General features: G+C 41.9%; 1 protein-coding gene across 4 annotated transcripts in view; it reads left to right on the forward strand.

Moving 5' to 3' along the window:
- fanca (FA complementation group A) overlaps nucleotides 1-17428 on the forward strand; it is a 26967-nt gene continuing 9539 nt past the window's right edge. Inside the window, exons 1-28 of one of the 4 annotated variants that reach the window (XM_020455822.2) lie at nucleotides 1-313; nucleotides 956-1068; nucleotides 1195-1291; nucleotides 1419-1561; nucleotides 2976-3071; nucleotides 4062-4135; nucleotides 4291-4391; nucleotides 4542-4655; nucleotides 4777-4840; nucleotides 4934-5046; nucleotides 5174-5250; nucleotides 7594-7735; nucleotides 7918-8051; nucleotides 8163-8273; nucleotides 8382-8477; nucleotides 8665-8724; nucleotides 8848-8936; nucleotides 9072-9132; nucleotides 9235-9284; nucleotides 9407-9483; nucleotides 9640-9744; nucleotides 9820-9917; nucleotides 10124-10194; nucleotides 10723-10822; nucleotides 10945-11132; nucleotides 11287-11380; nucleotides 11601-11819; nucleotides 11931-12004. In XM_020455822.2, coding sequence (XP_020311411.1) covers nucleotides 253-313; nucleotides 956-1068; nucleotides 1195-1291; nucleotides 1419-1561; nucleotides 2976-3071; nucleotides 4062-4135; nucleotides 4291-4391; nucleotides 4542-4655; nucleotides 4777-4840; nucleotides 4934-5046; nucleotides 5174-5250; nucleotides 7594-7735; nucleotides 7918-8051; nucleotides 8163-8273; nucleotides 8382-8477; nucleotides 8665-8724; nucleotides 8848-8936; nucleotides 9072-9132; nucleotides 9235-9284; nucleotides 9407-9483; nucleotides 9640-9744; nucleotides 9820-9917; nucleotides 10124-10194; nucleotides 10723-10822; nucleotides 10945-11132; nucleotides 11287-11380; nucleotides 11601-11819; nucleotides 11931-12004 — 2822 coding nt within the window. In that variant the 5' untranslated portion in view covers nucleotides 1-252. Of the gene's footprint in view, nucleotides 314-955; nucleotides 1069-1194; nucleotides 1322-1418; nucleotides 1562-2975; nucleotides 3072-4061; nucleotides 4136-4290; nucleotides 4392-4541; nucleotides 4656-4776; nucleotides 4841-4933; nucleotides 5047-5173; nucleotides 5251-7593; nucleotides 7736-7917; nucleotides 8052-8162; nucleotides 8274-8381; nucleotides 8478-8664; nucleotides 8725-8847; nucleotides 8937-9071; nucleotides 9133-9234; nucleotides 9285-9406; nucleotides 9484-9639; nucleotides 9745-9819; nucleotides 9954-10123; nucleotides 10195-10722; nucleotides 10823-10944; nucleotides 11133-11286; nucleotides 11381-11600; nucleotides 11820-11930; nucleotides 12005-17428 lie in introns of all 4 variants that reach the window. The other 3 variants (XM_031801370.1, XM_031801372.1, XM_020455820.2) reach the window with 3 other exon arrangements.

The raw sequence follows: 17428 nt of genomic DNA on the forward strand, positions 1-17428 counted from the left end.
GTCAACAGCATACCGTCCCTGGATTGGCTGCGCAAAACCAGACTCAGACCAATGAGAGTAAAGAGCAGGACATGGAAGTAGCTCGACAACAACATCCGACCATGTCAAAAATCATTAGCTAGTTAGCCAACCATATATTAACGTTACCAGCATATGACAAATATTCTCAATAACTTGCTAGCTAGCTGACTCACTTTACTATGAGGTGAAAATGCTTGTTCTTGTTGCATACTAACGTTAATTGTCATAATCATGTCGCTAGGTGCGTCAAGTATGTGTCCCACTCAGAAAAGGACACTCTCGTGTCTGCTCGGTAAGTTGGCTAGCTAGCGGTAGCTTTGCACCACAAGCCAAGGTTTTGAACTGGGTAGTTAGCTGGCTATCTCTACTACCCCATTCGTAGATGCGAACTTTTTTAACGCCTATTGACGATAGTAGCGGTGCTAATGAGCTATCTACGTCTCCAAATATTTGTGTGTAAACGGAAGACGGACGCCACAAACGTGTTGTCATCATTGTCACTGAAAAATACTGTCGACTGCAATGTTAAAATCCGAAATTATTTTGATGTGATATAAAAGTAGAGGGATTTATGTTTCTAGAATCGTACCGCAATTGAGAATCGATTGAGTATTTGGCTGTTTTGGCAAGTTTCAGAGTTAATTCGCCTTTATTAAACAGAACATGTAAGGTCATTGGACTATAAGGAGTAACGTTAACGTCACCGCAATAATGGACTACATTATACCCTATCTACTTGCCAGGTCTTCCTCTCTCCTCCCGTTCTATTCTAATCTCTTCCATTCTCTATTTTATCTAACGTTATTCCGTAGCCTCAACTTGATCTTGACCCATGTCTTGCCTCAAAACCCTAACCAATCCTTCATTGTCAAAGACTTTACCTGACTTACAGATTTTATGATGATAAAAGAACACAGTGTTGATCCTCCCACAGCAGGGCGTGTTGGGAAGAGGCCAAAGCAGGAGAATGTACAGGAGCTGCAGGAGGCAGCAGTCCAGCTGCTGAACAGACACCAGAACCTCTCAGATCTGTTTCTGGAGGTGGGGGTGAGTGAATGAGTCCAGTCTAGACTGGGATGGAGTCTGTGGACTGGTAGCAAGGGGCACTATAACATTTTGTGCCCTAAATTAGACCTGTCAGATTTAGACAAGTAAGTTACTTTATCCTTCTAGAGTCCAAATCCTTGCAATTTAATTTGCAAGGAGTCCTCTGGACAGCAAAAAGGAGCCAGTGAAAGTCCCTCACCTACAATTGGGGGTTCACTTCTGGGTGAGTTTTCAGGATATCTTCTCCATCAAGGTAAATACTTTCAATGTGTCAGTGGTGTATGTACTAGAATGCTACACTGTGTGTGTGTGTGTGATAATTATGTAGAAATTGATATGCGTGTTTTCAGTGAATGAGTTGAGGAGGAAGGCTGGGGAGCTGGGGGTCCCGGTGGCAGCCCTGTCAGTGAAGATGGTGGTAGAAAGACTGTTGGACCTGACCGGCCATATCAAAGGGGACCGAGAGCAAGTGTTGCTCAACTCCACTCAAAGGGTTTGTGCTGGGAATAATGTCTGGATATGCATCTGTCGATGTTTGTTGTCCCCCACAATTAAATTGGCCGTCATTGTAAATAAGAATTTGTTCTTAACTGACTTGCCTAGTTAAATAAATTACAAAAATATAAAAAATAGAGGGGTCTGTGGATCTGTCGCCTTACGAAAGTCATGCGATATCTCAGACCGTACTGGCTCAATTTTGATGAAACTTGGGTTAATGATGCGTCTTGCCATAGAGATTTGGCATTTACAAAAGTACTCTGATTGTCCCAAGGTGGAAGCTATAGTAGTTAACTGAAATGTGTTAGTCACAGGATACCTCAATTGGCCGAAGGGGGGTGGGTGCTGCATCATTTCTGTGGGACGGCATGTTTACTGTTGCCTTATTTCAAGTATGATTTTTCATCATCCAACATCTAGGCCTATAGGTAGGGGTGAAAGTAAGCCTGTCCGGTAGGGAGTCCCACAATAATTAAAACAAAGATGTCCTGTGACCTAAGCGACTTTGAGCGTGGTATGATTGTCGGTGCCAGGCACGGCGGATCCAGTGTCTCAAAAACAACCACCCTGTCATGGGCTTTTCGCGCACGACAGGGTCTTGGGTTTACAGAGAATGGTGCCACAAACAAAAAAACATCTGGTCAACGGCAGACCTGTGGGTGAAAAACAGCTCGTCGATGGAGAATGGCACGAATCATGCATGCTGACAGACGGAACACAAACAGACAAATAATGCCGCAGTATAACAGTTGCCACTATTGCAGCAGACGACCACACTGGGTTCTGCTCCTATCAGCTAAAAACAAGAAGCAGCAGCTCCAGTGGGCACGCGATCACCAATGCTGGATAATTGAGGAGAGGAAAAACATTGTCTGTTCCAACGAATCCCAGTTCCTGTTGCGTCATGCTGATGGCAGAGTCAAGATTTGGCCTAAGCAGCATGAATCCATGGCCCCATCCATCCTGGTGTCAACAGTACAGGCTTGTGGTGTACTGGTGTGGGGATTGTTTTCCTGGCTTACATTAGGTACCTTGATACTAATTGAGCAATGGTTGAATGCCACAACATATCTGTGCATTGTTGCTGACCAAACCCAATAGAGCAAGGATGGGCAACTTTGATGGGGGTCAGTGCACTGTTGTAGATGCTAGATTTATTTTAGAATGGACAATCGTGCTCAGGTAGCCTGCTGTTTTGAAGTGATTTGTTTGACAATCAGATGAAAACATGCCACATTGAAAGGTTTTACAGTTAAATTATATGTATTTACTACTAGGCCCATAAAAATAATTTGGTGGTCCCGTACCAGGAAGAAATTACATCTAGTTTCACCCTTGCCTATAAGACTATTGTTTGAGATGTGTTACATAGCCTATGCCTTTAGGAATGTTCACTGTCCTCTGTCCAGGTCCAGCTCTCCGTGCTTTTCCAATCAACCCGTGAGCTTCTCTCTCTTGAAGCCTTCTGCTCTAAACTCTTCTGGCAGGAATACTGGAGGGATCAGGTGAGTGTGTGTGTGTGTGCACACACCAGACTCTTGTCTTTATACTGCCAATGCCATACCTTCGGGTTTTGGCAATTTGAGCCTATTGTCGATTTTTTTTTTTTTTTTCATTTATCTGTTTGTGTGTACCTGACAGTTGCTACAGTTTTTTTCCATTAACTTGTCCAGTGATTTTTGTTGTCAACAGTTAGAAAGTTTGCATAGAAAATAGATGCCAGAATTGCCTGTTACGGTGTGTTTCCATTGATCTGTCTTGTCGATTAAAAACATCTGGACATAATGTCACAAACCAAAAGTTTCCGCAAAAAGCTAGGACCTTGGAGTGTTGAATAAAAGTGTTTCCAATATCCATTTCGGCAAATTGCACATTAATAAATTGGTGACAGCCTGTATGCCCTCCCACCTATCTGATTCATGTTCTGCAAAAGCTAGCATGGATAGAAGGCAAGAATTGATTTGCCGAATTCTAAATGTATCGCCATGTCCGTGCCATGGGGAAACTTGCATCCAGAAAAGTAAAGCGAACCAATTAATTAATTCTTGAAAGTCAGGACAATCCTTGTCCTGCAAATATATATATCTATATTTTTTATAGTTAAGAACTTATGTAGTAGGCATGTATAACTAATGTGACGTCGAGCTTTATAGTTACGTTTTTTTTTTTAAATGTGATTTTGTTTTTGTCAGAGAAAATATGTGTAGTGATGTCATGTTTTTTTAGTTTTTTTGTGTAATTTATAATAAGTAAAAAAACTATAAAATAAAGATAATTTACATGAAAAACACTTTACATTATTTGTCGCAAATAAAGTTTGACAAAAGAAAAATCCAGCCCTGGCAAACAGACATTTATCTTTAGAACATTTCTCCTATAGCTACCGTTTCCATTACACATATAGCAATGTTATTTTTTTGTGACATTGACACAGTTTTACTAGACAAAAGCAATCAAAACCTGCCTAGTGACTTCCTTCCCTGTTCCTTGTGTAGAAACAGCCCATGCTGGAGGTGGTGTACCACTTACACACTCAGAATATCCTCTCTCTGGAGTACATGTTGGAAAGGTATCTGAAGTTCTAGCTGATACAGTGTATGAGATTCTGTGTGTTGTGGGATTCAAAAGTATTTCAGATTGAAATGAGCTATGTGGGATAGAAACACAATCGCTATTAATTGCTAGGCTATTAATCTTCATATTTCACATGGGCTCTTATTGCAGTGAGAATGGGGTGAGGTCATGGTTGATGTCTGAGTTGAAGGCTCTGTGTGGTAGGACAGCTACTGAGGAGGGAGATGGAGTACCTCAGCAGGTTCTCTCAAGTAAGCCTTTACAGTAGTGTCTCATTCATCACAGTGAATCAGTACTATGTATACACATCTATTCTTATCTGACAATCACCTCACCTCAGTCTGCCAGTGTTGTGTCCATATGTGCTCTTTCTATACGTGCAAATGTGTATTGTGTTGCAGCTGTGGTATCTGTGTTGGTGCGAGCTGTTTTTGAGGAAACACAGGACTCCACAGCAGCACCTTGCAGGAGGCTCTCACAGGTGTGCCGTTCAGTGCTGGATGACATGCTCTCCTGTGAGTATACAATCCCTCTCATTGCAGCTCAAAGCTGCGTTCAATAGACAGAGGCTCTATCTTGTCCAACTGCTAAGATTCTTTTGTTAACCTTTTGTGATGGTTGTCCATTCTTTTTAAGGGGTACTGGATACTTTGAATTGCAAGCCAACCCTGCAGTCTGGTGAAACAACAGCTGAATTATGGTAAAGGAGAAAAGGCTGCCAACCAAACGGAATTTTAGAACAGGCATAATAATCGATATTCAATCTTTTTATTCACTCTTTCTGTTTGAAAAGGGTACAGATGTTTGATGCTTCCTTGTGTGGTGTGTCTGTATCACCTGATGCACTGCACCGTTTCTTCATCCACTCTCTCACCCACACTCTCACCTACAGACCTAGACTCAAAGGTAAGATCACAGAACATATCATTGACATCTCTCTTTAATATAACTTCTCTTGTAAAACAGCCACCTATGTTGTCAAGTTCTATCTCATCCTGTCATCTGAGTGTTCTCCTCAACCTGTATTGTCTAGTATCTGATGCCATTGCCATGCAAAGAGAGTGGAGCTTTGCTAAAACCTGCAGACTGTTGACCTCCTTGTTTCGTAAGGTAAATGACTTGTGCTTTGCTCTACTCTGTTCTAAAGAAACATGTAAATACCTTTTGTACATGTATAAATAGATTGACCTGTCTGGTTAATGTGAGCTGCTTTTCAAAATATGTATTTTCTTATGTAGTTATTTGTGTGGGTGTGACTGTACATCAGAATGGGAATGATAATATCCCTGGGGGTGTGATTTATGACATGGTATTTTCCAGGACATTGTGATCTTTTGTGAAAGTACCGTAGGATGTGTTCATTGTATTATTAAGATTGACATTTGAAACATGTACATTTTTCTTTGTGTTAATTGTCAGGAATTTGCCCAAGGTGTGGGAATGCTGGTTACAAGGATGAGGCAAACCAATTCTATATTTAAAGGTTTATTAGACAGACCTATGCATATAGGGCGAGAGACACGTTCCTCGGAGAGGTTCATAGTAATCTGCCAACCTACTAAAGGGCAGGCATAAATACTCTTTCTTATCTGTTCATTCTCCAAGTGTTCCAGACCCCTTGCCTGATGACTCAGAGCAGTGGAAGAATTCAGTCTATGTTTGCTACATACAGTGCCTTCAGAAAGTATTCACACCCCTTGGCCTTTTGCACATTGTGTTGTGTTACAGCCTGAATTTAAAATTGATTAAATATATAAAAAATTTGTCACTGGCCTACACACAAAAAACTAATGTCAAAGTGGAATTGTGTTTTTAGACATTTTACAAATTCATAAAAAATGAAAAGCTGAAATGTCTTTAGTCAATAAATATTCAACACCTTTATTAGGGCAAGCCTAAATAAGTTCAGGAGTAAAAATGTGCATAATAAGTTGCAAGGCCTCACTCTGTGTGCAATAAGTGTTTAACATGACTTTTGAATGACTACCTCTTCTCTGTACCCCACACATACAATTCTCTGTAAGGTGAGTCAGTGAATTTTGAGCACCGAACCACAAAGACCAGAGGTTTTCTAATGCCTCACAAAGAAGGGCACCTGTTGGTAGATGGGTAAAAAAAAGTTGAACAGATATTGAATATCCCTTTAAGCATGGTGAAGTTATTAATTATACTTTGGATGGTGTATCAATACACCCAGTCACTACAAAGATACATATGTCCTTCCTAACTCAGTTACTGGAGAGAAAGGAAACCACTCATAGATTTCACCATGAGGCCAAGGTTGACATTAAAACAGTTAGAGTTTAATAACTGACAGGAGAACTGAGGATGGATCAACAATATAGCAGTTACTCCACAATACTAACCTAATTGACAGTGGAAAGAAGGAAGCCTGTACAGAATCAAAATATTCTAAAACATGCATCCTGTTGTCATCAAGGCACTAAAGTAATACTGCAGAATATTTGGCATAGCATTTCACTTTTTGTCCTGAATACAAAGTGTTGTGTTTGGGTTAAATCCAATGCAACAGTGAGTATGACTCCAATTTTCAAGCATTGTGGTGGCTGCATCATGTTAAGGACTGGTGCATTTTTCAGGGTAAAATGGATTGGAGCTAAGCACAGGCAAAATCCTAGAGGAAAACCTGGTTCAGTCTGCTTTCCAACAGACACTGGGATATTATAATTCACCTTTCAGCAGGACAATAACCTAAAACACAAGGCTAAATCTACACTGGAGTTGCTCAGGACAGTGAATGTTCCTGAGTGGCCTAGTTACAGTTCTGACTTAAATCTGCTTGAAAATCTATGGCAAGACCTGAAAATGGTTATCTAGTGATGATCAACAACCAATTTGACAGAGCTTGAAGAATTTTGCACAGTCCAGGTGTGGAACGCTCTTAGACTTACTCAGAAAGACTCAGCTGTAGTTGCTGCCAAATGTGATTATAACATGTTAGAACATTGATTCAGGGGGTTTGAATAATTTATCTAATCAAGATATACGGAACAAAAATAAACTGCAGTTAGGTGAAGACCCTGGTGAGGATGACAAGCACGCAGATGAGCTTCCCATAGACTTTCTGACAGTTCTATTTAAAAATATATATATTTTTACAAATGTTAGATTTTTCTTCCACTTTGACAGACTATTTTGTGTAGATTGTTGACAAAAATTTGACACCACCGATGACAGAATTTACAGCTATTTGCCCTTGGTCTCAGGGAGGTCACCTAGGATACCAGGTTCTGCTTTTTGGCGATTCCTAACCTCTTGGAAGTCACTCGGGCTGAGTTCAGATTTAAAAGGGGACATGGCTCCAGTCCATTTAGTAATTGACCTGTAAAACCGGTCTATAGAATAACAAGTGTAAACTTTTTATATTGGGGAGTTGTGACTTGACTGTCTCTGTGGTGTAATACAACATCCAGCCCTTTCTCTTTGTCTTAGTTGGCAGTGATATTCAAGGTAGAGGAGCTTCTCTCTCACCTGCAACAAGTACTGGAGACGCATGAGGTCAACTGGCAGCATGTGCTCTCCTGTCTCTCCACCCTGCTGGTGTACAATCCAAACACCCAGCCTAGCCTAAAAGGTACGCACAAATCAAAATAAAAGTTTATTCATCACGCGCACAGGATCCAGTGGGTGTAAATGGTACACTGAAATGCTAACTTGCAGCTCTTCCTTAACAGTGCAGAATAAATGTTAAGTAGCAACACACACACACAAATGTCATAGTGTTGTTGGAAATAATTATTTTTCTCTGTACCTCAGAGCTGCTGTCCAGGCTCCTAAGCTCAGCGTTTGAGGGGTATGACTTGGAGAACATGATCACTGCCTTCCTCCTGGCCCGTCAGGGTGCGCTTGAAGGGCCTGGTGTTTTCCCCTCCTACAGCGAGTGGTTTAAGGCAAGACCCCTCAGAGCTTAGTCAGTGGTTACTAGAATATAATTTATTGGTCCCCTATCTTCTTATGTTTGGCTCTTTTCAATAAAGTTGGCTTCTCTCCTGTCTTCCTAGATGTCTTTTGGCGGTGCTAGCAGTTACCACGGCAAAAGTAAGAAGTCTTTGGTGTTCCTGCTAAAGTTCCTGTCGGACCTGGTGCCCTTTGACCCCCCACAGTATCTGAAGGTCAGGTGACAGACACTGTTTGGCTCTACTTTAACACTTTACTGCTGGCCTGGGCCCAAGTCTAAATGTTTCTGAATGCTAATGTCTCTGGATGGTCTGGTCTCTCAGGTCCACATCCTCCATCCACCCTACGTGGCAGTGAAACACCGGGCCCTACTGCAGGAGTATGTATCCCTCACCAAGACCAGACTGGCTGACCTGAAGGTAGGGCCTAGATTCGCTGAACCAGTATTTGATGGTATATAGACAGACTGAGAGACATAATACAGTTATTACAATGTAACTAACTCGGACTGGTTGATGTGTCATACCACAAACCCTCTCATCATGCATCCCATTAATCTACTCTCCTCCAGCTGTATAAACGGGGTCGACATGTCTCTGTCTGCAGGTCTCAATTGAGGAGATGGGCCTTTATGAGGATATCTCTGGAGCAGGAACCTCAGTGCAGGTTAGAGTGCTTTCTGCTGGTTGTTTATGCATTTGTGTACTGTCCCTTTTCAATTGTTTTTTTTACATGTGCTCATGAATGTGTGTGTATCACTCTTTGTATTTGTTCAATATGCCTTCTCAGCCCCGGTGTCAGGCACGTCAGGATGTGGAGAAGGCAATCTCGTTGTTTGGGAGCACAGGAAGGATATCTGCCACTGTCATGGAGGCCAGGTACCCTACAACTACAGCATGCTACATAACTCTCACAAATCACCTATTGAGATCAATCTACTGCATGACCTACTTATCCTGTTGTCCTACACTCTCTTTATGTTTTACAACACTCATACTCTTTTCCTACTCCAGCATTTTCAGAAGGCCTTATTTCCTGTCTCGTTTCCTTCCTGCCCTCCTAACCCCACGTGTGGTAAGTCTTATGCTCTCTTGCTTTAGATTGAATGCATTTGACTGAATGGTGTGTTTACGTGGTCTGTCTAGATTTTGTATTCTTTGTCTCTGTCCATTTCAGCTTCCTGTAAAGCCTGACGCCAGGATGAATTTCATAGATTCTCTTAAAAAGTATTTTCTGACATTCACACTCAGCCATACAACCACTCACCACACAGTTTTCTGTCATATCTTTGAGGCTGATAGATGTTTTTTGTATATTGATTCCAGTTTTGTTTTCTGCTCTCTACTAGAGCGGAAAAGATCCCAGCTGCCCAGCACTCCTCCTACATAGAGTCATGTCAGAGAGAGAGACAGAGGCAACAGGACAGTGTGTACCATCACATTATCCCATGTTTAACACCATACGCATTTTAATATAATCATATATTTAATATTAGCTTATTCCACCCTAAGCACCACTGTAGTCATATCTCTCTGCTTTTGTCCATGTTTGAAGAGCTGTGTTTTACTTGTGTGTTATCAGGTAAAGGAGTCTCTGTGGTGAATGATGATGATAACCCACAGGAGGTTTTACAGGTCCAACTACAGGAACATAGAGCCCTGCTAACAGAGGGGGCTAGTGACGGAGGTGAGCAGACTGCAACACACACACACACACCAACCAAAGCAAACCTAACTTATCTTATTCTCTCTGGCTTTACAGAGGTGTCAGCCCAGCTGGCCAGGATCTCCCACACTCTGAGTATTGTGTTCCCTGAACGTGCTGAGGAACTGGTCAGCCAGGCAGTCATCCAGCTTCATGTAGATGAGTCCATTTTCTCTGAACTGCACAATAAAGTAGGAAGGAATGCGAGGAACTTCTGTATTTCTCTCTTTCTTCTACTGTTTTCCCTCTGCTGTCTTTTCGTTCCCTACTCTATTTTTCTGTCTGTCGGGTTATTTGTGCTAGCCACGCTCACTGTCTCTGTCTCTCACACTGTCTGCTTATCTGCCCTGTCTTTGTTCAGGTGGTGAACATGATCCTGAGGAGCTTCTGCCAGAGCCTTTTGGACGCCTCCAGAATAAGCCCACCAAATAAGTGAGGAACTAATCATGTCACTAAGTAAAAATCTGAAAGATGTATGGAAGAGTGAGATCGTTTTTAAAGTCTATCAAATCAAATGTTATTAGTCAGATTGTTGTGCGTATTATGGGCTTGTTAAAGGTGGTGTGTGTGTGGTCAATCTGACTTCTGCATTGGGTGTTCAGCATTTATAGTGGTACGGCCTCTGCAGAAGTCAGGGTATTCATACTTCTTGCGCTTCACAGAGCAGCGCAGAGCTGTTGTGAAGGAAGTGAGTTTGTGTTTATACAGGACCTCCTGCCCCCACCTACCGTCAACCAATCATGACAATGTGGCACTATATGGAGCTCTCCTGAATTGTTAAAAATGTGTGAGGGACATGGCAATGCGGTACGGAGCTCAATTTGGCTTCTGCGTACCTCCGGACCACATTTTCAGATCAGGCGTAAAATGGCCTCTTAACCTCCACCAGTCAGCATAAAACACAAGTCCGCATAAAACTGCACTACTCTCATTTGAGTTTAATGTGACCTGTGACCCAAGACAGAGCCCCTGGGCATCCCAGTTTGTCAATATCCTGCTGGGACACAGACAGCTGCTCACTGCCCTCCTTCACCGCATGTGGGACCTGCTCCACAATCAGGTATCCATCTCTCTTCCCATTTAATTTTTACTACCTCTTTCTTTCTCTCGCTCTCTCTCCTTTTTACCTCTTTCTTACCCCCCCCTTTTCTAACTACAGTCATCTTCTGTCCTTCTCTATAGGGGGTATCATTGAGTGCTGCACATGTGCTTGGACTGGCAGCCTTTGTTGTGCACCTTCATGCCTCCCAGACCAAGTGCCCCAAGGTGCAGCTGTGCCCACCCCTGCTTCCCGGCCCTGTGTCAGTACTGGAGGCACTGACCACTGCTCTGCCCTGCACCACCCAAACCAACATGCTATTCTGTGTTAGGTGGGTGAGACTGGAGAGGGACCCTCAGCATCTAGGATTACAGAAAATAATTATACAGTATATTATAAACCAAAAGGCACAGTTAACTTTAGTTCAATAGGACAGTGTTATCATAAGATGTATTTATGTGGACAGCTTTGTTTTTGTTTGCCAGGTTCTGCGTGGCTGCAGTTTGCTATGGTCTCTGCAGGAGTGAGTCACTGTGTGATCAGCCGCAGCAGTATAATCCCTGCAGCCTCTATAAAAAGGTATGCACGTTATTCTTTCAGTGTCACTGTAATTATGCTCTCTCTTATCACCCAGCCACACTCTGAGATGCCCTTTATGCAAGCAGCAGGGGTCTGATGTTTGAGCAGAATGTCACATACAGTAGGGCTGCAGTTGTACCTCTCTGCTTGCCTGCACAGATCCATGTCCTGCCTATTCCTGTGTGTGTGTGTGTGTGTTTTTTGTATTTGGTATTTGTAGCTGCTGTACCTAATTCCCAGACTAATGCCAGATATGAGGAGGTTGCCAATTGAAGCGAGTGGGGAATCGGAGTATGTAGGGGCAAACAAACAGGGTGAGGAGGAGAATTGTGGGTTGTGGAAGAGTGTTACTGACACAAATACAACCTGGAGGAAGTCAGCCTGGGCACTATGGAAACACGCCCCCTTTTGTCTCCTAGTAAAACTCCCAGAATACCAGGTGAGGAAAACTGTCTAAACATTGGTGTAAAGCACCACCAGCCTTCTCAGCATATTTGACATGTCTGCTTCTCATTTTCTTGGAGAAGTTCTAATTTTCTTCTTTGTCTAGTTCTCATTTTCAGAGTGGCTGGCAGCTGAACTCCGAGTTCAGAGGAGTGAGGATGCCCTGTCTGACCCAGATAGGTGAAGCACATGCCTAAATATGCAGCGCATACACACATTAATATAAAAGTTTGGTATATGTTGATCTCTTTTTGGTATTTTATTAGGATCCCCATTAGCTGTTGCGAAAGCAGCAGCTACTCTTCCTGGGGTCCACAGGAAAAATGACTTAATACAGAACATTAATAGACAAGAACCGCTCAAGGACAGAACTACATACGTTTAAGAACGGCACACACAGCCTACATATCAATACATAGACACAAAATACACTACATGACCAAAAGAATGTGGACACTTGCTTGTCTAACATATCATTCCAAAATCATGGGCATTAATATGGAGTTGGTCCCTCCCTTTGCTGCTATAACAGCTTCCGCTCTTCTGGGAAGGCTTTCCACTGGATGTTGGAACATTGCTGCTGGGACATGCTTCCATTCAGCCACAAGAGCATTACAGGCTAACTACACCGATCGCGTTGCAAAATAAATGTCAAAATCTTTATTATTCCATTATTGCACCCACAGTGCTCGTGCGTGCCAACGAGTGTCTGCGTTGCCAGGGACTAGAATAGAAGTCAGTTCTATTTGTGACGCAGATCGCGCTGCAAGTCCTGCCTCTCCCATATCCTCATTGGTTTATAGAAGCAGGTACCCACGTGCCATCTCGTCATTGGTTATACCCACGTGGGTGACTGAAAATGTGGATTAATTGGTGGAGTAGAGGACCTTGTGCATTTCAGGTAAAATAACAACTCAATGTTTATATCCCAGGACAAATTAGCTAGCAACAGCAAGCTAGCTAGCTACATTTGCATAAATGTTGAATGCTTTTCAACCTGTCCCCAAATTAATATAATTGGTTCAGAGTTTGTTTTGATATTTGAACCTGCGTGTCGTGATCGCGTTTGGTGTGGGGGGACAAAATACATTTATGCATGATGGCGCACGTTCACAGCCGGTTTGTGTTCCGTGTTAGTGAGGTCTGGCACTGATGTTGAGCGATTAAGACTGGCCCGCAGTCTGCGTTCCAATTCATCCCAAAGGTGTTCAATGGGGTTGAGGTCAGGGCTCTGCAGGCCAGTCAAGTTCTTCCACACCAATCTCAACTAACCATTTTGCTTTGTTCACTGGGGCATTGTCATGCTGAAACAGGAAAGGGCCTTCACCAAACTGTTGCCACAAAGTTGGAAGCACAGAATCGTCTAGAATGTCATTGTATTCTGATTTCCCTTCACTGGATCTAAGGGGTCTAGCCCGAACCATGAAAAACAGCCCCAGACGATTATTCCTCCTCCACCAGACTTTACAGTTGTAACTATGTATTCGGGCAGGTAGCATTCTTCTGGCATCTGCCAAACCCAGATTTGTTTGTCAGACTGCCAGATGTTGAAGCGTGATTTATCACTCCAGAGAACACGTTTCCACTGCTCCAGAGTCCAATGGCGGCAGGCTTTACACCACTGCAGGCGACGTGGCCAAATAACAAGTATCCCGTTTCAGGCTCAATGTATAGACAATTCGGACCAATCAACTTGCCACATGTAGGTATGAGTCCTGGACTGAAATTCCTCCTGTGTCCCTGACCCATTAATCTTCAGTTCCCCATTATAGGAAAAACAACTTTTTCCATATATCATTAATTCCCTCTTGACCTTTAGTCCTCTGCTGTTGTGTATTTATCTTTAAATATTCTTACAGTCCTCCCTAGACCATTTAAAAAAGAAATATACTTCAAATGTATTTTTAGAAAACATGAAAAAATAGACATAACATTTTTTGTTGTAAGCATAAAATCATTCACATTAACTTGCATTTCTATAAAACACAGGGCATATTTTACTTGCTTTTGCAATAAGAAATAGATTTCAAACCAAGTTAAAGAAAATAAGTATTAACAGATGTAATGATGATGACCCTCATAATTCCTACCACATCCTGTTTTAGGAGAACTGACAAGAAAAATAATTGTTTGCAAGACAATAATATTAAATCGTTCTTTTGGCTTGGTAATCATTCAGAGTCCTGTAAAAGTGACCAGCTCTTCCACACCGGAAGCAGTCCGACATAGATAACTATTAGAAATGATGTTCTGACGGTAGTGAGGAATTATTCTTCCGTTCCACTGGTTGATAAGGACCTCTTTAATGAACACTTCACCGGTGATCTTGTATTGTTTCAGGTACAGGCCTTGGGTCAAGGAATATTGCTGCAACTTCAGATGATAGATTCTCAATACCTGTAACGAAGGAAACAAAAATGTTCTGGTTTCAAGAAAAATAATATTTCACATAGATTTCCCTAAATAAGCATGTCCCGATATCACTATTGTTGTAATTGTCATTATTACAAATATATATATATTTGTAATAATGACAATTACAACAATACTGAAATAACACTTATTTTAACTTAATATAATACATAAATAAAATCTATTTAGTCTCAAATAAATAATGAAACATGTTCAATTTGGTTTAAATAATGCAAAAACACAGTGTTGGAGAAGAAAGTAAAAGTGCAATATGTGTCATGTAAAAAAGCTAACGTTCAAGTTCCTTGCTCAGAACATGAGAACATATGAAAGCCGGTGGTTTAATATTCCCAGTTAAGGCGTTTTAGGTTGTAGTTAATATAGGAATTATGACGCGTCAACGATTTCTCTTTAACATTTGTATTTCATATACCTTTGACTATTGGATGTTCTTATAGGCACTTTAGTATTGCCACCCTAATCTCAGGAGTTGATAGGCTTGAAGTCATAAACAGTGCTGTGCTTAAGCATTGCTAAGAGCTGCTGGCAAACGCAGTACAGTGCTGTTTGAATGAATGCTTACGAGCCTGCTGCTGCCTACCACCGCTCAGTCAGACTGCTCCATCAAATATCAAATCATAGACTTAAGTATAATATAATAAACACAGAAATACGAGCCTTTGGTCATTAATATGGTCAAATCCGGAAACTATCATGCTGAAAACAAAACGTTTATTCTGTCAGTGAAATACGGAACCGTTCCGTATTTTATCGAATGGGTGGCAACCCTAAGTCTAAGTATTGCTGTTGCATTGCACAACCTTCAATGTTATGACATAATTATGTCAAATTCAGGCAAATTAGTTCAGTTTGCAACGAGTCAGGCGACCGAAACGGTTCCATATACCCTGACTCTGCTTGCACTGAACGCAAGAGAAGTGACACAATTTCCCTAGTTAATATTGCCTGCTAACATGAATCTTTTAACTTCATTTTCAGGTTTAAAAAAATATATAATTGTGTATTGATTTTAATTAAGGCATTGATGTTCATGGTTAGGTACATTATTGCAACGATTGAGCTTTTTTCGCCAATGTGCTTTTGTTAAATCATCACCCGTTTGGCGAAGTTGAAGTAGGCTGTGATTCGATGATAAATTAACAGGCACCGCATTGATTACTAGCAACGCAGGACAAGCTAGTTAACCTAGTAATATCATCAACCATGTGTAGTTAACTAGTGATTATGTGAAGATGGATTGTTTTTTTAAAGATAAGTTTAATGCTAGCTTGCAACTTACCGTGGCTCCTTGCAGCAACAAGGTCCTTTTGACGCAGGTTTCCTCATGGATTGTAATGTAATTGGCTTCCAAAAAGGCAGATTACCGATTGTTATGGAAACTTGAAATCGAGACTAATAAATCAGCCCTAATCAGTCGACCTCTAATGACAACTCCCGTGTACAACATAGAAGCTTATCAGGTTCTCCAGGCTCTGCTTTGTTATCAAAATGTACAATCTTGCAGTGAGTGACATGTATCCATTGTGATTTTCCCTGCTGACCTTTTTATGAGCAAAACTTGACAAGGACCTTCCCATTTTGGCCCTGATTGTCTCTATTAAATATATTTTTTTACCATCACCCATCCTTTCTTAGTAGAGTAGGCTTCTTCAACCCATCGTGAGAAACAATCAACAACGACCAGAACAGCTTCCTTTCCTTTACATTTGGCTAGCGTGATGTAGTCAAGCTGTAGATGTCTGAAGGGTCCTGGTGGGGGGAGGTGCTCGTAGTGTCTGTACTTTCACTCATCCCTTGGTGTTGTTTTCCATACAAATGTTGCAATTCGCCACAACAGCCTCAGCCTCTTTCTGCCTCAGGATTCCACCATTTGCCCACAAAATGATAAACTATCTTGTCCACACCAATGTGTCCCAAAGAGTGGTATGTGTCACCACGTAGGGTAAGAGTGAATTTGGCGCTACACATCTCAGGTTGTATTTCCACATACCTTCTTGATTGAGTTTGCACCCTGCAGCCATCCATTCCCACACTTCACCTTTTGGAGCTCTGCTTTTCATGTCTCTAATGTGTTACAGTGTATCCACGGTGTATTTCCTAATCAGTTTAGGTGACAGAGGTGTTCTCTTGGCAGCCGCATTGGCAGCTCTGTCAGCCAGGTCATAACCTTTACTCTTGTCTGTACAGGTTTTTTCCATGTGCTTTCATTTTCAAGATCGAACTTGTCCAGGTAACTGGAGAGCATTCAGTAGAGCCATCACCTCTGGTCTATTCTTCACAGGAGCTCCCAGTGATGTCATGAATCCTCTGTTTTTCGATATTTTTCCAAAATCATGGGTAAGGCTGAAAGCATACCTTGAGTCTGTAGATATTAGCTGTTTTTTTTACTTCAGCCTGTTTACATGCTTCTGTCAAAGCCACCAATTCCGCCACCTGTGCTGATGTTCCTGCAGGTAATGTGCCTGTCTCTATCACATTGTCCAACTCACAGCAGTTGTGTTCAAGTAATGTAGTATCTGGATTACATGGTGTGCCACGTTGTATGATGATGTTAGGAACCTCCAACACAGTCGATCACTTGTTCCAATGATCCGCTGCGACCTGTGCAGCTCGATTCATTGTCAAAAGAGTGAACAGCATGTGGACACTTGATGGTAAGATGTTGGTCGAGAAGAAGCATTGCCACCGTCGACACAGCGATGTAAGTAGCCCTTATAGCTCTGTGACAGGGAACCCATCCCAACTCATCCAGTTTCTTCGAATAGTAGCCTACAGGTTTCTCTTCTGCTGAATGAGTAATGTTTTTGGGTTAACTTGGAACTTGCACAACTAAGATAACAGCAGGTTTATTATGTTGATTGATGTCTCTAACCATTCGGGACAGCATGTCGATGATGTCGCCGCAGTTTTGTCTCTCCCAGTCAGTAGTTGTGGAAACAAAAGTTTTGCGCTAATCATTGTGTATGGATTGCATCAACTGTGTGATTGCCCCATTTTTGGAAGAGGTGAGTGCATCGCCATCTTTCATGATGGGTAACCCACTGTGGCTAACCTCCTCTGCTCTGAACCTTTCTTCACATTCAACAAACGGCTCTTTTGGTTTTTGAACACATTTGGTTATCTCTCCCCAATTGGTGGTAGAATTGGTCAGACCCTTAAGGAAAACAAGTC

Source organism: Oncorhynchus kisutch, linkage group LG22 (assembly GCF_002021735.2).
Source record: "Oncorhynchus kisutch isolate 150728-3 linkage group LG22, Okis_V2, whole genome shotgun sequence".
Taxonomy (NCBI): domain Eukaryota; kingdom Metazoa; phylum Chordata; class Actinopteri; order Salmoniformes; family Salmonidae; genus Oncorhynchus; species Oncorhynchus kisutch.